We start from the raw sequence: 22,273 nt of genomic DNA on the forward strand, positions 1-22,273 counted from the left end.
AAATAAATCCCACAATTTAAGTGAAGCTCTTGACCTATATCTTTTTTTTTTTTTTTTACATTTTGCTCCTGACACATGATTGACTGATTGAATCACTACACGAATAAGCAATATACATGTTTTCCTAATAAAGTGGTGTACAGGATGTCCCAAAAGTCTCCATACATTAACTTTTATATTATTTAATAAAAATCCCCCAGTACACTATGGGTTTCTTTTGTCCAATGCATTCGTAAAGGCGATTTCCTCTATATTAACTGAGATTATTATTCAATATGAGGATCACAGGTGCTGTAGCAGTAGACGTGTGCTTCTGGTGCTGGCATTACAGACAGCAGGAGTACACGTCACTGACTGGAAAATTCAAACCTTAAAACAAGCATTTGAACTTGAACACTAAGTCGGACACAGAAACCAGATTTGCAGTTCTGAACTGCTCCAACATTCAATGTATATATATAATACGTACCTGAATCTATAATGTTAATGGTCAGCAAAAAGAAAACTAAAATCAGTTGGTCATGGGCATTTGTTTTAATAATCATATGGTGCAATATGTACATAGCAGGCTTGTCTTACAGCAGAGGAAAATCCAAATGATACGGTGTAATCAAAATTTTGAATACAACACTATGATAGGAACATGGTACTTGCACAAAAGGTACAATAATACACACTGCCTCGTACTGGTTGAGTACCAATTATTTTACAGTATTTTAAATACCAATTGTCAAGTGGATTACATTCCTATTAAAGAGTGGCATAAGAAGGGGATGTTAAAACCCATAGGTAATAAATTTAATTTTCGTAGTCTGCGACTGTACAGACAATCTTGAAACTATTTGCCATTCATTGTCTTAAGCATTCTTTAAACAAAACCACTAACTGTAGTATTCATGGCTCTCATCACAAACATGAGATTTGTGCCAGCATTGGGAGAAATTATGAAACTGGCAAGAATACTTATTCCAATGCTGAAGGCCACATGTAATTATCCCAAGAGATTCTATTATAATAAGCAGTGATTTACATGCTTCAGGGCTTCTAGTTCAAAATGAGAAATTCTAAGCTTTAAAGGGATGTGTAAAAAACCTTGTCTGATAAACAGTATTTCCTAATGAGTAATAAAATGGGGAGAATGTCTCCAAAAAAATTCAGAAATTGCATCAAAAAAAAAAAAAAAACTGGACAATTTTAAATGCACCAAAATGAACAAATAAACACCAAACAAGTCACTGAACATATAGCAAAAAGTACAGGTGTCTCAACCAGAGCAGTTATTCTAAGTACATATTATGCACTTTAATTTGACCATTCTGAGAATGTTGAATAGCATAAACAAAAGCACCCCCACCACAAACCTCTACTGGCCATATACATTTCCAATCAGCTGAAATTATAAAGATAAAATGCCATTGTACACCCATCAGGCTAAAATCCAGTACAGTGAGACTTTTTTCTAATTCCCAGTTCTAGATCAGATCACAAACAACTGCAAACCTGCACAAGTAAAATATCATCTATGAAGCATAGCATTTAATGAAAATTATCCTCAAATTTTAGTTTCTTAAAATAAAATACAATTTAAAAAAAAAAAAAAAAAAAAACATTTCACAAAGGAATTAAACAAAAAAAAAATGAAATCCTGATCACAAAAGTACTTTATAAATGAGATTTACAGTTTATATTGGATTTACAGTTGATGCAAGTCATGGAGCTTGGTGGTCTATAATTCACACTGTAATCAAAAAAAAAAAAAAAAAATCCACAAGAGTGCAGTTTGAAAAAAGTTGATTTTCAACGGTCAAGAAAAACCACATTAAAATTCAAACAATACTTCACTGTGAATCTGACCAAGCAGTGTGTTTGCTTTGATAAATGTGAAGGCCTTTGATTTTCCCCCAAAGACACACAAAATGATCTCATCTAGCAGATCAAGTCCTGTGACAAGAACAACTGCCACATACGCTGGCGTCACGGGAAAATCTGACTGGTGAACCATCCATGGGAATCAGTACTGTGTCCTAGTTTACAGTTTAAAATCCAGTGGCATCTTCATTTTTTTCTACTCTTTCAGCTTTGATCAGTGGGTCACAATTATGGTGTGTTACTGCTAACCACTAATAGGTCATTTACTGCAAAATAAACAGAATATGAGAGTTAGATAAAGCAATTAACAGACATTACCTAGGAATGATCACTTTATTCAAGACAAAAAAATGCTGACTGTGATCATTTACAGCTTTTAGGAATATACAAATCTTATTTATACAAATATAAAAATAAGAAAAGCTATAATATTGCATGGACATTGTACCTAAATGGCAATATGAGAGAAACTTGCAGTAAATTTGCAGATATTGCCTAATAAGATACAACAGTTTAACACAAATGCCTGACTTAATATTCAGAGTTCTGCTAAACACCTTTAAAATAACTTGAAAATCATGTGGAGCTAGCTGATTAAAACATCTATGGTCAGTCAGTGTTTCTGAAAGAACAGCAGAGCATGAATTCTGAACTTCCATATTTTCCCTGAATCAGTTTCTACAACTAACAAATGTGCAATCTTGGCATAGGAAAAAATAACTACATACCTATCACTTAATTTGCCATTATTCTGGCAGAACAGACATGGTTGGATTAAGAAGCCTTACCTGTTTTCCACAGTCCTCAGAGACCCATCTCCTCTTTACTTTCTGCAATCTGCTTACATTTCTGAAAAGGGGGAGAGAGAAAAATACAACATATACTGATACAGTATATCATCCATTTGTGCCCACTCCCACTTTTAGGAACCCCTTTTACATTCAAGTGGTTATGCATCAGTCACAAGAGCAGCAGCAGCAGCACAATGCATAGAATCATGCAGATACATATCATCTTATGTTGATGTTCACATCAAATATAAAAAAAACAAAAAGAAGCATAGTTGTTGGTGTTTTTTTAAAAACTCAGTGATGTCATTGAACTTTCACAGACAACAATCTGTGTGGAGAAAAACAACCTGTGTGGATGGCCACCTATGGAACAGTCGCTCACTCTGTTTTTTTGTTTGTCACACCATTGTGTGTATCTAAAGATAGGAGTGTATGAAAATCCCACAAGCTCATCAGTTTCTTACTCAACCCAGCTCTTCCAGTATCAGCATCCATGACTGTAGCCCTTGACTTGTATCTGCAGGGCAAATATACATTGTGCTGCTGCCATATGGTTGACTAATTAATATTACTGCTTGAATATGAAATATGACAAAAAATGATGCAACATTTATCAATAAATTATAGTGTAATCCTTGACAAATTACTGAAATAATAATAAACCACATCAAGGCATGCTTTTATAAGAAAAGAAAAATAGCTCTCCACTTTGAGGTACAGCCACACCTCCCTGCTGTGGATTAGATTCACATCACTATCAAGTTTTATTCCTTGCTTGAATACATTTAGTTGAAATTTGATAATTACTTGGAAACTATTACTAACAACTAGTACAGTATGGCAGTTTTCCCCACCTCTGTCAGCTCTTTAATACTGATGCTGTTAGCCTGCTGTGCCACTTTTCTCTTCACTTCTTCAATGTTTGCCAGATTTGGAGTAGGAGCTGGGGGAGGTTTGTTCGTTATGGTGGGCAGTGGAGGCATAGGGGGCATGGCTGCCAAGGCTCCCATGTTAGACAATGCTGCAGTCATGGTGGCTGCTGTCATACTAGCCATGGCAGCATTCATTGGCATGTTTGGTATTGCAGGCATACCAGGTATTCCCATTGGGATGTTCATGGGCAAGTTGGGAACTGGCAGGGGCAGCGGCAAAGACAGAGGGGGTGGAGCAGGAGTTGGCAATGGCAACTGAAGTATAGCCTTGGGCCTAAGGCTCTCTGGGATGGGCATCCCTGCTTTAGCACACATTGCTGCAGCATTAGCTTTAGCAATCTCTAATAGCTGATCCTTGTCTGTGAAGAGAAAAAGCAATAATTTGAATAAACAAGATGCCACGATATCCATTTTCAGCTGCAAAGACACGCATCTCAGGTTTTACACTTACCTAGCTCAGTGAGGCGTGGTGGAGTCTTGCTAGCGCTGCGACGCGTTCTTGAGGTGGACCTTCTTTTACGGAGAATAAGAATGGGAGAATGGCTTGGCTCTCGCTTCCATCGATCTCGCCTGTCAAAAGAATGACCTCGAAATACGGGCCTCCTCCGACGGGATGCTGAGCGAGATCTTCTAGATCGTGAATGATGGGCCCTTGAACGAGATCGTGACTTTCTCTTCCTGGTAGGGGATCGAGATTTTGATCGTTTGCTTTTTTCTAGGCTCTTTGATCTCTTCCTTCGAGCAGGAGAGCGTGATTTGGATCGTCTTTTTCTTACTGGTGATCTAGACTTAGAGCGTTTTCTTTTAGGAGATTTAGACTTTGAGCGTTTGGTTCTGGTACGAGATTTAGACCTTGATTTTCCCCTTTGAGTTAATGATCTTGAACGCGACTTCCTTCGCCGGGCAGGGGATCTAGAAGCTGACCTCTTTTTTATGCTGTGTGAGGAAGATCGGGATCTTCGCTTCCTTGTAGGAGTTTTAGACTTTTCAGTACCACTAACAGACTTTGATTTAGATCGTGCCTTATGGGTTGATGAAGTAGACCTAGAACGCTTCCGACGAATAGGTGACTTGGACACCCTGCTAGGCTTTTTTTTGGCTGGACTTGGTGTTCGTGATCTTGAGTTATCAGATTGCTCATTATCATCTGACCCAGAACTGCCATCCTGAGGTAATGGTTCTGATGAAGACGACCTTGATCTAGAAGCATTTAGCCTCTCAGTGCCCTCCATGATGATCTGAGACTCTTTACTGGAGCTTATATTTTTCAGTTCAAGTTCTGTTTGTTCTGAATTCTCAGTTGAGGTGTTTTTTGGAGATGGATATTTATCCACCAGTGGCTTCCACTTTTCTGTGGGAGCTGCCTGGGCTACTTTTCTGTCAGCTTCTTCTATTTTTGACGCTGATGAGTCTTGGACTTTGTCTGGTGACAAAGATCTAGATTTACTCTTAGCTGGAGACTGACTCCTATCTGAGGAAAGTCTTCCTCTTGAAATAGATCTAGACCTAGATGTGTCTTTCTGTGAATTTGATCTTGATCGCTTACTCTTACCTTTTTTTGCTCCTCTACTAAATTTAGGTGAGGCAGTCTTTGAATGGTGAGAGCGTGATTTTGACCGCTTACTTCGCTTAGGAGATCTTGATTCTGACCTAGTCTTACGTGGAGATTTTGACCTCCTTTGTCTAACAGGGGATTTTGATTTGGACCGCCTGGAGCGCAGGGGAGAGGAAGATCTGCTTCGCCTTCTTGGGTTTCTAGATCTTGATCTAGAACGTCTGTTTCTCTTCATTCGGGATCGAGATCGCCTGAAGATCACAATGGACCTTGAACGGGTTCGTCTCCTCCTCCTGATTGATCTGGACCGAGACTTTCGTGTACGGGATGGTGGTGTCATCCTTCGAGAGCGCGATTGTGAGCGTCTGACTCTCCGAGCAGATCTCGAGCGTGACCTTGAGCGATGCTTTCTACGAGAAAGTGATCGTTTGGACCGTGACCGAGAACGGCGTAGCTTTGCGACAGATCGAGACCTTGTTCGCCGACCACGTCGTGGGGACTTGGTCCTTGACCGCTTGGTTCTGGTATTGGACCTGGAGTCAGAGCGACGCCTTCGCTTCCCAGACAGAGACCTCGATTTGCGCTTTGGTCCTCTGACAGATCTTGACCGCGACCTGCGACTTTCTGATGGTGACCTTGAATGCCTTTTTTGTGTACTACTGTTCCTTCTCGAGCTAGAAACAGACCTTTCTCTGGATTGTGATTTATCTTTCCTGCGTGCTGAAATATTTGTGGATTGCTTTGGAGTTCTCGAACGACTGTGGCTTGATTTATCGTAAGAACCTGATCGAGACCTTAATCTAGGCTCCTTATCTCCTGTTCCTCTCTGAGTCTCATGTGGTTCCGTGGCTGTGTTCTTCTTTATAAACTGCTCTTTGTGTACATTCTCTTGCTTGGGGATTATATCTGGGAGCTCCCGAGTTTTGTTAAAACTTCCATTCTTTTCCAGGTTCTCAATTTTGATGTTATTTTCACTGTGCTGTTCTCCATCTACAGTTTGCAAATGTGCATCCTGCAGAGACTCTTCTTCCCTCCATGCTGGTTTTAAGCATTGCTCCTCACTATGCTCAGATTTGCTAGTGACATCTCCCTTTTTATCGTCGGGTAGTAGCTTATCTTTACAGCCATCATTAGAAAGCTTCAATGCAGTCACCGGTGATCTCTTATTCAAGCTAGAGGGGTCCAGTGCTTGTGGCACCTTTGACTCGGATTCAGATTCAGACTCAACGGATTCAGATGTGCTTGCAGAACGTGAACGTGGAGAATTTCTCTGTTGCTTTTCTTCTTCTTTTCGTCTCTTTTTCTTCTTTTTCCCTGTATGACGCTTTGTTTTTCTGACCTTGTAGTCATCATCATGTGGTTCTGTTCACACCAAATGGGAAAAACAGCATTAATTTGGAAAGCATATTACGGTCCACAAAACACACAATGAGTAATCTTGTCATTAACGTTTGTTAAGCAAGGGTGCAAATCAACTCTCACCTGCAACTGAATTTTTTGCTGACTCTTTATCTTTATCACGATCGCCAGACTCAAAGTTGGAGGACTCGTCTTTTTTCATACTAGGGTAAATGACAATACAATTTATGGTCTATTGCAAATGTGTGTTTATTTTAAAGAACACTGAGCAAAACTTTACCTTGACTTTGTTTGAGACCCTTGATCTGATTCCACTCCAGATTCTGAGCTGCTATCTTTTTCATCTCTTTTCTTCTTGCGTTTCTTCTTACTTTTGTGCTTTTTGTGTTTCTTGTTTTTCTTTCGTGGTGTTTCACTGCCATCCCTGAGGACATTTCCTTCACTACGGATAGATTCAGTTGGATCACAACTCTCTGTTGGGGGAAAACGCTTTTATTTTTCATTGTAATAAAAATTTAAGTCTAAATCCAGTGTATGCACTTGACAGCTCTGATGCACTTCAGTCAAGTTTACATTCCTCACCACATTACTAAGCCTGAAACTACCACTGATTGTCATTGTAATGCAATTCAGTTAGTGATATATCGCAGAATCCATTAGTTTTCGACTGCCAAATTAGCTAATAAAAAAGAACAGGGCTAAATAGGCCATATAAAATGGGCTTTCAATCAAAAAATATTATAAAAATATATTTGTGCTCTCTCCCACCACAAAAATTCATTTCCAGATACAAACATTATACCCAAAAGCACTAGCCATCTCACCATTAGTGGAATGGTGCATTTCACTGCATGTCATACTGTGTATGGTGGTACGTGTGACGAGTAAAATTGAACTTAAAACTTGTCCCGTTGGTTCAAATAAACAACCTTTCCCTTTGTGTTCTTCAGATGTGCTATTTTATTACCATCAAAAATGTTAAATGCCATGACACTAAATCAATAAAGTGCATGCATTTTTATATTTGACTGCACTCCATTTCCCCAGTTATGATATGCATGCTGTCAGTAGGTGTGCAGTTTAAGTAGACTTAATTAAAAATGAATGAAAACGTTAAAGCATTCTAAATGTAAAGACGTGTAAAAACTAAGTGAAACGTACCAACAATGGTGTTCACATCAGACTCCATCTCCACAACGGTGCAGCTGTAAGCTTATTGTAAAGAGGGAGTTCCTTCGACGTAGACGTGAGTAAAGTTACTCTCACTGTTCACTCTGTTGAAAAAGATGACTGTTAACACTTACAGAAATACGGGACACAAATAACCCAAACTTTCAATGAACATAATGTATGAATTTGCTTAGTTACAGGTTACTTTTTATTGAAATTATAAAGAACAGTTCCCTTTTCCTCTGCCAGACATAACTAAAACAAAAATAAATAAAAACTTTGACCTACTATTAAACCAGAACCATCTTAATATCCTACAAGCAAAATCTGCAGGCTTTGGTGATGGAGGCATTTATGGATCGTGCATGTTTATAGGTACATTAGACATGGCATTGTATAGTTATGGTTTCTGTAGCAAATAATTCACACAGTAGACAATCTACATGATGTAAGGCTAATAAAAGTGTCGAAGCTACACAGTGGGAACAGGAACTTACTTGCCTGCAGCATAAAAAGTAGCTATAAACTGTTGAATGTGTTAATATGAAGCCTATCATTCATTCATTAGTTAAGACACTGCAATGGTTGCCAATTTTAAGCGACATTAAACGTCATGTGCATTAAAAATTCAGTCTCTGTTATTAAAGCCTATAAATAGGATATAACGCTTCTTACATCTTGACGTTAACGATAAAACTATCACATTGTACAGTCAATAAATAAAAAGAGCAAAGACAAACGTGTTTCTTGATACTAACACAGCAGCTAACAGACTGAACTTAGTCATAGAATTTGAGTAACATACTGACGTGAAGTTTTAAGGTTTAAGTCATGAGGAACTTTCGAGAGTACTTTAAAAAGGCTTTTGGCCTACAGGTCAGTATTTTGCGATAAAGTGGTCAATCTTCAGGAAACCCGTTAATTATTACATAAGTATCAGGAGTCATTTTATAGCTGTATTTTAGCTGGGGCTAAAAAGCGCCAAAACTTAGGTGGAAAAAGTCCTAACCTGATAAGCAAAGCTGTGTCAGATCATTGAACTGCAATACAAAAACATTTGTTCTCGCATTAACAAATGGCCGCTTATGTTAGACATATAAAAACCCCTATCATGTAAAAACCGCTCAAACGCGCCGTTTACAGCTGCAGTACAGGTAGCTGTGCGGGATACATGCTAACGGAAACCCCTACAAAATACATCGCAGATACTTCTACAATAAGCCCCATTAAAGGTTTTAGCGCTTAACTGGTTAGAAACTCAAAATTATCGCCACGAAACGAACAATTAAGAAGCAGATAACCGGTTTACTACAACAAGGTGAAGCTGGAGTTGTGTTTGTGAGCGGCGTGGAGTTGAGGCGCATTTCAACAGAATGAACAACCGCTAGCTTGTGTTGAGCTTCCCGTAGTTTACCAAACAAACCGTTCAGCAGCGGACATTAGAGTACATTAATAAACTGACCTGTTTCGTAACAACGTATCGTTAAACAACGGATATTCTCCATATGCGCTTTGTAGTCATAATTAAGTGTTTTTCGTCTCGTGTGGAAACAAACATCTGTTTAGGCCCATGAGCACAGTTAGCTCAAAAGCTAACATCAGACCAAACGTGTGTAGAAATGTCTCACTGCTAAATTTAGTCTAAGTCAAATCATTCAAAAGCTAGCGGTATTACACAGAGATGTTTAAGTAAAAACCGGAAGAGCTGGAATAAACGCCTACCGTTTTTCTCTGAATGGCTGCTGTAGTGCTAACAAAAGGAGCCGCGATGCTAAATCTCACCGGCCTCCTAGCAGGCCAGCTAAAGCTCGCTAGCGCCTTACACAACACAGCGATTCTTCACTACCGGCACCAAAACAGCTTTGCCTGAAATAATTCAAGTAGAATAAACTGAACTAATATTGCGTTCAGTTCTGAAATAAACGTACTGACCGCTATGTTTAATTTCCGGAATTATCCCGTGTTACGAACGCACAGTAAAGTTGCTCGGTGATGGTCGCCATGACATTGTACGGCGAGTAAATCCTCCAGTATCCGACGAGCACGTGTTCTCGAATTACCTCCCACACACACAGACGTGTAGCGACACCTAGTGATCAAATCTATCTAAGAATATGTTCATTTCGTTTCTGACCTACAATGGAAAACTCCACTCTTAAAACATACAAAATGTTTTATAGTGAAATATATGTGATGTGTTTTGTGAATCTGGTTCTGTATTGAGAGTGATGGCATTAACTGCAGTTTTAGCATCCAAAGTACACACTTTTGCAACCTTGTGTGTTTGAGCAGAGAGTGTAGATGAACTCAACAGATTAAAGATGGTAACCAGAAAAGAACTAGATCTTTTCTGTCTTCTAAAGCATGATGTATCCACTGGTGCAGTATTTTATCTACCTTTGAATTTGTTCTCTTCCAGTCTGAGACGCTTCTGGTCCTGGGGTCACGGCACCAAGTTTTTCTGTCTGATGATAAGCTCTGTCTAGTTCTATTTTTAATCCTTGAGTTTTCTCCAGAGTCTTTTATTACTTCATTCAGATCTTACCATTACTTGGGATAGTTACTATTTTGCCACTGTTGTTTTCTCCTACTTTTTATCTTTTAATACTGTGTCTGTATGGGTTTATATCTGTCTTATCCTACATGATTTCAGATTTATTTGTTTGTTTGATTAAATACTATTCTACAACAGTCCTGTATGCAATCCTGGCCACTTGATTGTGTTCTGTGCCCAGAACTACTTACGAAGTGAACTTCTGAATGGTCTTTTCCGTTTATCTGTATGATTTTCTGTTGATTGTAAATTCAGTGGTTGGGTTTATGCAGATGTGGTACATCTGGTTCAATATGATCCACAATCCGTAATGGTTTGAGAATTTAGCAAAACAAAATTTGGCAGCCACTGCATAGATTTACCCATGGATGTTTCATGCCTCATCCACAGCAGGCAGTTTGACACTTTCAAGGTGTCTTCTAGACTTTTCCTTGGTCCAGGAACTTCAGGCTGGTGCCATAGTCTATAGATGTGTTTTGGTCTTTATGTTGGCAGCATCTAAGTCTACTTTTGGCCAGTTTACTAAGCCATCTGGATATTTTATGATGTACAGGACAGGTTTTTTTATTGCTTGGAGCTATGTTTCACTCCAGTTTAATCACTACTAGTGCCACTCAGAAGGTACAGAAGGGCAATTAAATTGGAAAGATAAACAAGTCATTATTATTAAAGATGCATTAGTTGCAAGTTACAAATACGATTCAGACAATCCTACAAATTAAAAGCTCAATACAAAGTGCTTGTATAAATAAGAATAATCTCTAGTCAACTCTATAGTTATTTGCACTGCTTATAAATATGCACTGCTCAAATATTATAGAATTAATATAAATATAAAATGATTAACACTTGCTATGAATTATATCTTGAGCCTAAACATTTTTTTCTGTTTTCCCAAAATACTGGTTTCATTATAGTACACAACAAACAAATGCAAATACAGAAATGAATAATTGCTAGGATCAGTGTCAGGATCACTTAATTCCAGGCAGAGAATACGCAAAATATAAACGTCGTTATATCCAGCAGGGGGCAGTGTGAGATAACAGTGTCTGACATCTTTTTCACTGACATCAGTCCAGCAGTTTCATAGAAATGATAAGGTTCCTCTATTGTACAGTACACGTTGTTCTCTGCCCTTTTGACCTCTTGGTGCCTTTTTTTAAAACATCTAAATAACGAGTCTCTCAATTTTTTTTAATCATTTGTAATGAGCTTTTCAGACATTTATTTATCAAACAAACAAACAAACAAACAAACAACAACAGCAGACAATTAGTATTATTCATTTAGTATTTCATTACAGATTTCATTTCAGTTACAGATTTCATAACATTTTCAGGAACGTTATGAAAGGGAGACAGTACCGGATGAAGTTTTTTCAAACTATCACTAATTAATCTACGCATACATTATAATGCATGGCTTTCCATTATGATGACGTATTATATATTTTACATTATGGTGAGTTTATTTATTTTTTTTAACAAATAGGCTACATGGTGTATGATATAGAGGCAATTCACCACTTTAATACCCTTACATAATGCCATGCATGACTGAATTAAATGATCTGCACTCTAGAATGTTGGCCACTGTAAATTGCTCTGCTTAAGTTAAGGTAGAAGATGGCATGTCCAGAACAGTGCAGAAATAGTGTTTCTGACTCATGAAGACAAGGAAACAGCTTTGGCTCTAGTTTAGCTGCTCAACTGACACGAAGCACAAGTCTGTCCACAGAATGAAATCCTTTATAGGCGATATACAGTATAATGCAGACAAACACATCTGAGTAAGTAATAATAGATCATTTCCTAAGGTTAACTATTTCACGTGTGAAAAGCCCTCAAGTGGAATAGAGCTTTTAAATACAGCCTATTTTATACACTCAAACTAGGATTCACCTTAGAGATTTTTTTAACATTTGAAATAGTTATACCTGGGTCATTTTAAACCCTGGTTAAATAGAATCCTGGGTTACTTTGTTTTACATTTCACCTTACTCACATTTTACCTCGGGCTAACAATTAATCATTTCTATTCATAATCTGATATTTCACAAACCTTGTGTTAGCATACTTATTCTCATATTTGCAGTATTAACAACAATGTCTGGTTAAATGCAGTTTGCGACCTATTTCGATAATGGCTTGTTTTTTCTTCTTGCTAAGCATCTAGCTGTAAGATTCTAACACTGCATTGCTTCACACTGTACAAGTTTGGTATTGCAATGTGGGGCTAACACCACAAATCAGAGCAGAGAGTTTCATAACCCCAGGTAAAAATTGTTGCTAACCACACTTCTAAATTACAAGTGTGAAGTGTTCCTCAACCCAGACCTCAGCACAGCATAATAAACTAATTTGTTCAGCTCCTCAGTTCCAAAATATCTGCTGAAACAAAAACATGACTCCTACTTTGCTTTTATGGTTTGGACCTATTGTATTTTTTTTAATATCCAGCAGGACTATTAATTAATATTTTTTTAGCAGAGTTTTTATTTTTAATACTATTCCAATACATATACTGTATGAGTGACTTCAATGTGAATGCAGTCTCACTGAAGTCAGTATGCTAGAAGAGGAAACAGTCTGTAACATATTGTTGTATTTTTTTTGTCATCTCCGGCATTAAACCAGCTCTCTATTCAACTTACTTTTCAGAAAATCTGATAAGCAAAAGAAATGTTTATAAATAGTGACGACGTGACAGTGTGCTTGTATGATGAAGTCTGATTCTTCAATCATGATAAAGTGTAACAGGAAACCTATAAAGTTTCCCTTGTAGCATTGCATTAGCATTTATTAGTCATTCCAGTACCCAAACGAAAACAAATGATGATGTCCATCTTTTAATTACTGTGACAACTGATTCAATGATGTTATTTCCTGTGACTTTCTAGTAGAAAGGATGACTGAACAGCTTTTCTTCTATTTGAGCAAATGATGAGCAAATGAAGTAGAAAGTCTGGAAGTAGTTTTTACTTGCAATACAAGACATCCAGTTCTGTAAACCACTGTACTTTGTAATATACTGCACTTCGGGTGTCCCTGAATATTTGCTAAGATTTGAAAATCTTGAAAAATTGCTTGAAAAGCACTTGAATATGGATGGAACAATTATTCAAGGTACAGTAACAGTAGTACATCCGAGGGCACAAAACATAGATTGTTATAACTGCAGCAATTTGACAGACATTTAATCCAGACAGGTTCGGGGCAGAAGCGCTGCATTAGATTGCGTTACCCTATCCGGATAAGGGAAGCTGCAATTAGGCTGTGTAAGAATAGAAAGGTGGCGTGGTCACTTGGCAGAAGGTTGAGGGGTTAATGGTGTATTATTACTAATCAGTGCATCAGTGAGACCACTTCAGACAATCACAGCCTCAATTAAAAGTGACATCAAGGCGATTATATTGTATTAAATGCTATTAGTCCTTTCTGCTTTTAATGTGCGAGAGTTAAAGTTACATGTAGGTCAACATCAGTGTTGTGTTACATTAGTAGCAGAAATAACAATTTAAAGCGCTTCTGGTTGTTTTGTCATTCTCAAGTTCCGGTGGGTAACAAGCCAGTATTGTCCTTCACCATGTCATCACGTATGCGTCAGATACCTCAGAGGAAAGGCTGTATTGGGTATTGGCTAATACAATTTGTTTTCCTTTGATATTTACCTGCTTTTAAACAGATAAGCAAACAACTGTAAGCAGTTATGTACTTACACTTTATTTATGCTGTATTGGCTACATTTACTTAAGCCCACCCCACTTATCTATTTATCAAACAGAGAATTCAATGAATTTAATGAAAAGGGAACAGCAAAGAAACTCAATGACATCAAGCATCTATTATTAAAAAAGGAGTTGAGTATAAGGAGGAACAAACATGCACTATTGGTGACTTTAGCAGCAGAGGCAAATAAGGTCCAGTTTACAAAGTCCAGTTCATTCAGCCAGCTCCATCCTGATGCACTCATGGAGATAAAAAATAGAGACAGATTTCAGTCAGACGTTCTTTATATGCAGCCTTGAAAATGGAATAACCTTTGGGTGTACAGAACAACCGGAGTAACGGTGAGATGGAGATTGTTCAGGTAATCATGGTAGACAGCCCACTGATGTGGATACTCACATTCATTTGCTTCAAAGCTTGGAGGACACAGCGCGGGGCACCTCACCCTCATTCCACCCTCGCTCGAATAGTCTCCATTTAAACGAATCCGACTAACACGTATCATTATTCAAACAAATTCATTTTATTTTTCACTTTGAAGTTTGACATTTCTGGTGCACATAAATGTAATGTAATTAGGGCAATCATTTATTCATGTGGAGGAAAATAGTAATGCTTTCACCCCTAACCGTTTAAGGTTTGTGGGACATGGGGGTCTTTTCTTGGGCCTGGACAAGAAAAAAATTATAAACACTAATAACTACATGAATACGTACTATAAGACAGGAGCATGGGCTAGCCTCAGAGCCTACAGGCAAATTATGTTAGAAACTGAAAGGTCAGTTCATTTTTATTATCAAGACATCAGAAATTCAGCAGAACAAAATTATACAAAGCACAATATCTGAGGGGGGTTGTTTGTTTCTTTTGTTGATTTTTTTTTATCTTGCTTGGCTTAATTTCTAAATATTTTATTATTTGTTTTGTACTATTATCTTGGCAACAGACATGTGCTTGTCTGTCTTAGAGGCTGAGGGACAGAAACAATGAGAGTATTTGTATGTGTGTCTGTGTGTGGAGGCTCTGATGTGTTATGAATACGCATTAATCAGATTAATAACAGATTTCCTGTAATGAAATTGGTCTTTTTTTTAGCAGAGGCTTATACAGTATAATAATCTTGGCTTTTGGGGTTGTTCAGTGTTTGATAATATAAGAAGCACAAATGGACAGTGTTGGCCAACAAGGAATCTAATATGAATGGGAGTTCGTTGTTCGTTGTTGCCTGTTCCTTTTTATTTAGATGATAAGATCACAGTTTCAAGATCTGTGATTGCAAATTATACTAACGTTACACTTGATCATAGTCATGCTAATATCTTGGTATCTTGGCTGTGGGCGAAACACCCCAGAGAAGCCAAGACAAGATTCTGTCCTAAAACTGATAACAACAGGGTAGTATTAACCCCAAAAATATCTCTGAAGTGTCAGTGTGAACTTGCATCTCTCACTCCAAAGACTATTTATGATGCTTAAATTAATGTCTTTTTTTGCGTTACAAAAAGACATTAATTTAAGCATCATAAATAGTCTTTGGAGTGAGAGATGGAAGTTCACACTGACACTGACATAATATATTTATTCTTATTCTGGTATATATGCTATTCAAATGCTTATTTCAAGTATGTATTTTAAGTATATATTCTATTCATTTCATACTTAAAATACATACTTAAAATAAGCATTTGAATAGCATATATACCAGAATAAGAATAAATATATTATGCTGACAATAAGCAATAGAATATACACTCACCGGCCACTTTATTAGGTACACCTTACTAGTACCGGTGTGGTCTTCTGCTGCTGTAGCCCATCTGCCTTCAAGGTTTGACGTGTTGTGTGTTCAGAGATGCTCTTCTGCATACCTCGGTTGTAATGAGTGGTTATTTGAGTTACTGTTGCCTTTCTATGAGCTCGAAACAGTCTGGCCATTCTCCTCTGACCTCTGGCATCAAGAAGGCATTTGCGCCCACAGAACTGCCGCTCACTGGATATTTTCTCTTTTTCGGACCATTCTCTGTAAAGCCTAGAGATGGTTGTGCGTGAAAATCCCAGTAGATCAGCAGTTTCTGAAATACTCAGACCAGCCCGTCTGGCACCAACAACCATGCCACGTTCAAAGTCACTTAAATCATCTTTCTTCCCCATTCTGACGCTCAGTTTGAACTGCAGCAGACCGTCTTGACCATGTCTACATGCCTAAATGCATTGAGTTGCTGCCATGTGATTGGCTGATTAGAAATTTGCGTTAACGAGCAGTTGGACAGGTGTACCTAATAAAGTGGCCGGTGAATGTATACTAAAATACATTGAGTAACGTGTCTTACATTTACAGCATTTGGCAGATGCTCTTACACAGAGCGACATACCGTCCATCTTATTTTATACAACTGAGCAGTTTAGGCTTAAAGGGCCTTGCTCATGGACCCAAGAGGTATAGGCTTGGCATTTGTGGGATATGATCTGATCTGTTGTCGTTTTTTACAGTATTATTGTCATTTTGTAAAGAACTCTGAACTGCTTATATATCTAAATATGGCATGTGCTATAAAATGAAAATTCTTCTTCCTCTTCCTCTTATTGTTATTAATATTGGTGATCTAGTATTCATACAGAGAAAGACCCTTTTTTCTTTTATTACATTTTGGCCTTTCAGTTCCACAAAGCTGTATTTGGAGCTACTGCTTAACCCAAAGCAAAAGCAGTCAGAACTTATTGTACCTACTATACCTCATGAGGTTTGTCTTGCAATTTGTAGCACCATTTTAAGATGTAAGAAACAGAGAACTATTGTTTGAAGATGTGTCTCATGCTACAATGAACAATTGCACATCATCAAATGAGTAAACAATGTTAATGAACAAAGTAGGAAAATAGGCTGGAGGTTTCCTGTGGAAGCTTGGAAAGCACCACTCATTAATTATCCTCAGGCATGTGTTTAAGAGTAGCTTATTTTTCAAACTTGACAGACAGCAATAAGAAGAATTATTTTTTTTTTTTGGTAAACCAAAGAAACAAAAGAAGGAAATCATGTATGATTCTTACATTTCTCCAGACATTAGCAGCAATGATTTCTCATATTTCATCAATAGGGAAAAGTACAATGGGGGAATATATCAGTCCCTCAAACCTCAGGGGTTAAGGGATCGATTCACACCCCTGCTTTGTGTGTGTTTGGAGTTTGCATGTTCTCCCTGAATTTCATGGGTTTTCTGTGGGTTCTCAGGTTTCCTTCCCAAATTCCCTGAAAAATGTGTTCTACGCTGAAAGGCATCTTTGAATTGTTTGTAGTGAGTGTTTGTCCTCTGGGATAGGCTTCAGGTACCCTGGATGGACAGAAATTGGCAATATGTATTACAGTTTAGCAGTAAGCTAAAAGCTTTCAAATCCAAGGACATCTGACTTTGGTAATTAACTGGGTAATAACCTGAGTTAGAAAACCCCAAAGCTAAAAAGAAATTTAGTGATGCTCCAATCTGCTGTTTGGTGATTGCTTGCATTTGCAGGTTGTGCTGTTTTGTTTTGCTTTGTCTTTTAAGATTTAGTTTGTTTATTTGATTTAAGTTGGCTAGGTGACAAATCGGCGCTTTTAAATCACTTGAAATTACCCCCTGCTAGTATGAACAATCACTTTTTACAATAAGAAAGTGGGTGCACAATATATTATAAAATTCTAATAAACAACTTGAAGAATCAGAGTATAACGTTATGTTTGGTTATTAACTATAATAAGTTCAATTCAATTTGAATTTATTTGTGTAGCGCTTTTACAATCGACATTGTCTCAAAGCAGTTTTACAGAACATAGGAAATGTAAAAATGTATATTATACTAGAGATGAGCCTATTTTACTCATTTCAGCCAAGTATCCAGGTACGGATAATGCACTTCTGCCGAGTACGAGTATTATACGAGTAATACGAGTCAATATCTGTGCTCGGATTGAATGAAAATCATCATTGGGTAGCTGATTGTGTCAGCGTTCTGTGATAGGCTAGTCACAGCGCCCCTCCCCTACACACATACAGATGTATTGTGTTGCTGTGTCTCGCTCTGCTCACTTACAGTCACACACAGAACAGCTCTCTGTCTCTCCCTCAGTCACTCGGGTTCGTGGGTCTTTTCCGTTAACCTTTAGGGTTTCTTCAGCTTTTTACTTCGGGTTGTAACGTTAATAATACGTACTTACTAACCAGTAGAGTTCTGGTAAACGTGGTTTCGTTCAGACGTGGTGCTTGCTTGGTAGAATGCGACTCGCATTGCGTCTCTGCCTGTCGGAGATTTTTTTTCTTTTTTAAACCTTCAGCTGTCTCTAACCAGTAACCAGACACTGAGTGTCTGACACGTTTTTGCTGTATTTCATAAAAACATAAAGGTAGTAAGCTAGTGTTATAAATATTACAAATTAATTATTACCGGTTAAAGCCCCACCCATTTCAATGCAAGCCCCGCCCACTTCCCAGTTAGGCCCCACCCATTCCGAGTACGGATACAGATAATTCATATGGTTAACAGATACGGATACAGATACAGATAATGCTGTACTCGCTCATCCCTATATTATACAAAGATTAATATAATACAAAAAATAATATTAGACTTATATTAAAATGCATTTGTATTTATCCACAATGAGCAAGCCTGAGGTGACTGAGGCAACTGTGGTGAGGAAAAACTCCTTTAATTAACAACCACACTTACCCTATGTCAGAATGCACCAGTCAGAAATGATCTGGACTCAATACTGTTTAAACTACTTGCTTATTGTGTTGCACTCTGATGTCTCACATGGTTCTGGCCTCTTGGACATACTGTTTCCAAACATAATGTTGACTTTCACTTCTGATGATATAAAGTTCATGCACTTTCAGGAGCAAAACCAAAAGGTAACTAAAATAAATGAAAAAAAAAACCCAAAAAAAAACAGAATTATACATGTTGGGTACTAGATGTATCTGACATGCTGTTGGTGATGAAACTTTATCCCTTACTGACTATATATTGTAGCACCATGGAGGAATTGTGTTTTTTTCCAACAATAGCTGAAAGTTAGCATGGATTTGTCTTGACTTCAAGGCTAGCAGAATACAATGCCCTGTTTCATTTCTCTCTGCTTGTACTTGTGGATGTTCACAATCTATTTCACACCACTTCAACATAAATATTCTATTTTATCCAAATCCTAACAAACTACAACAGACAATTAATTAGTAAATAATAAATAAGAAAAAACTATGGAATTAAACTGGCCTAATCAAAGCCAATTCATACTGAAAGCTTTACATGACGCATGGATCAGTCAGATACATGATTCTGTTATAACTGGTGTATCTTTATAAATGTACATCCACATCTATCCTGATGCGTTTTACATGCCTATAAGTGGTGTTTTAACCCCATATAAAGGCATTAAAAAATCCAAAATAACATTGAGTGTATTTACATAAGAGTCAGAATATCAGTGCTGTTAAAATACAAACATCATAATGGACACTTCAAATCCGATCAGCATGCTGCATTGTCACATTCTCTCTCGTGTCAAATGAACACTAAAATATTAACATAAAATCTAAAACCAGACACAGAAAACATTAACCTGTCAGGAGCACTGGTTAGTTATGTCACTAAAATGTAAATACTGTGGAATGGCACATCATTATGAAAGCATCACTGTTCTGCATTGTGTATCCTCTCAGAGAATAAGATGAGCTGATTTATATGGATACAGAAGCAACATGCTTAAGCACATCTCTTAATGATTCATTTAACTGAAGTAGGAAAAGGAAGTGGTAGCTCAGTGGCTAAGTGGACATTGGCCTACTGCTCGGAACGTACAGTATGTTCAAAGCTGCCACTGTTGGGCCCTTAAGCGAGGCACTTTACCCTCAACTACTCAGTTGTATTAAAGATTAGCTAGAATGCAAGTTGCTTTGGATAAGAATGTTAGCCAAATGTCATAAATGTAAAACCTATTTAATGGCCTTGGCCATTTATGCCACTTTCTACCTGCACCAGTGGTAACAACATTTCAATGCACTAAGCTCACACCTAATTTTCTCTCTTATGCCCCTAAAGTAATAGCTTTTTGTTGTCATTTTAGACTTGTGAAACTGTAATCAAAAACAATGTAAAAATAAAATATATAAGAACCCAAGGTATCAGTAACACATACAGTAAATTTAACTTTGTGACTTATGACCTTGATCATATTTACTTTAGATTTAACTTTTTGACCTGGGATCTCTAATCATGACTAGATTTATTCATTTGACCCATGACTTATAATCACATCTAAATATGCGACCTAAGACAACTGCAGCTAATTTTGAATTTGTCAGACTGCACATTTATCAGCAAAGACAGCACATTACCAAAAGTAAATAAACAGATTTTATTCCCATTTGATCACATATTTCACAGGATCACACACAAAACTGAAGAAAATCCATTTTATGAATGTAATCACATTTATGCACCTTCTAAACATTTGTCAAAATTACTGAAATTACTGACACAATATATTTAGTTGATGATTGTGTTTTCAGTGATGGAAGACATATATTCCTCTTATTAGCTAATGAGAGACACTCAGTCAAATTGTGTAAAGATCCAATGATCCAATAGATGGAGTCACAAAAATGTGACGGAGACAATAAACAATTTACTTAATGTAAGTACAAAGAGGCCATATTGGCATGCCACAGACAGCATGCATAATGAGCTAATAGTTTACTGTTATACAAAGATACAGTATGAAGATGGAATGGATTGATAAAAATGACACAGTGTGGCCATGAATCTCTGGTAGTTTGTCAGATTAATCCATTTTATCCACTGATTAGGTTTTATTCTAGTTTTTTCAGTCACTGTATCTTTTGTGTTTGCCAGTAGTACTGCTGAAGTCATATCCATTCTGTTCTTACTTGTGATGATTAAAAAATCTACTATGATATAATATTCAAGCTTATGTGATATGAACTGTTTAGTAAAGATTACAGGCCAACATATGGAGTTAGGGATGTGACCTTTATAATAACCTAGTAACCCAAGCATTTGTAAATATGTTACACCTTCAATCAAATGCGAGTATAAATAATTTCCAATACATGAAATGGCTGATGAGAAAGAAGAATGTACTTCCCATCTGTTATCTGAATAATAAAAGTGTATCCATTAGATGACTCATGCACCACCACTATGCAGAGCTCTACCCATTCCTATCACATTTTAATCCCCAGTTTTTGATCCTCCATTATGGCGTTTATATGGGCAGCTTTTCAGATGTGTTGCACTTTGTTTAGGGACTTACTGTGCACCTTTCTATACTATATAGCCAAATGCTCAGAATGTGGACAGCTGACCATCACATCCATATGTGGTTCCTCCCCAAACACTTGCCACAAAGTTGGAAGCAAACAATTGTAGTAGCATTACAATTTCCCTTCACTGGAACTAAGGGGCTCAAACGTGTTCCAGCATGACAGTGAACCTGTGCACACGGCAAGCTTCATGAACACATGGTTTACCAAGATGAGAGTGATTTCAGACCTCAACGCCATTGAATAGTTTTGTCATGGACTAAAATGCTCACTGTGTAAACCAGGCCTCGTCATCCGATATCATTGCCTGACCTCACTAATTCTCTTGTGGGTGAATTTTCATATCCCCACTGCCACACTCCAAAATATAATGGAAAGCCTTCCCAGAAGAGTTAAGCTTATTATAACAGCAAAGGGGGACTGAATCTGGAGTAGAATGCTCAGCAAGCACATATGAGTGTTATAGTCAAGTATCCACATACTTTTTGCCATACAGTGTTAACAATTCTCTGTACTGTTCTGGAATCACACCAGAGCTGGGAACTTCAGGGAAAGCTTAAAGCTTCATATCTTCTTTTGTTTTCTCTTCCTATCACTCAGTTTTTTCTGTTAATAAACCGCAAACAAAATCTTTCAGAATCCCCACATTTATCAACATTTGAACAAAAACCTTATTTTCACTTACATATCTTCTGAACACCACGGATCAATATGATCCCATCAAACCCAAATAGCAGGTTGTATGAAACATGTCACAATTAAAGCAAATGTATTGTTGACACATGGTGTGAGTGCTCATGATTTTCTTATCTGTTTAAATGCCATGCTCTTCTGTCGGTCTTTGCATTCTGCGAAATATCAAGAAAGCATGGAAATTAGTGAAAATAATGAGAACGGACTAGACTTGACAAGCGTATATATTGTGTATTTTCCAGTTTCTGAAGACTGCTATCACGCATTCCATTAGTATTCATGGATGTCAGGGAAAAA

The 22,273-nt window shown here is 37.5% G+C and overlaps 1 protein-coding gene across 2 annotated transcripts; it reads right to left on the reverse strand.

The window, feature by feature from the left end:
- Positions 1-515: 515 nt before the first annotated feature.
- On the reverse strand, positions 516-9,742 carry sona (SON DNA and RNA binding protein a). 2 transcript variants are annotated; one of them, XM_060876297.1, is made up of 8 exons: positions 9,609-9,742; positions 7,668-7,780; positions 6,787-6,979; positions 6,630-6,709; positions 4,044-6,509; positions 3,515-3,951; positions 2,658-2,718; positions 516-2,135 (listed from the first exon to the last, which is right to left on the reverse strand). In XM_060876297.1, exons 2-7 carry the CDS (start codon positions 7,693-7,695, stop codon positions 2,674-2,676), a joined length of 3,249 nt encoding a protein of 1,082 aa, XP_060732280.1. In that variant the 5' UTR covers positions 7,696-7,780; positions 9,609-9,742; the 3' UTR covers positions 516-2,135; positions 2,658-2,673. The 2 variants fall into 2 exon arrangements, with proteins under 2 accessions (XP_060732280.1, XP_060732281.1); XM_060876298.1 differs by lacking the exon at positions 9,609-9,742 and adding an exon at positions 9,399-9,557.
- Between the last annotated feature and the right edge of the window lie 12,531 nt (positions 9,743-22,273).

This window comes from Tachysurus vachellii, chromosome 8 (assembly GCF_030014155.1).
Source record: "Tachysurus vachellii isolate PV-2020 chromosome 8, HZAU_Pvac_v1, whole genome shotgun sequence".
Taxonomy (NCBI): domain Eukaryota; kingdom Metazoa; phylum Chordata; class Actinopteri; order Siluriformes; family Bagridae; genus Tachysurus; species Tachysurus vachellii.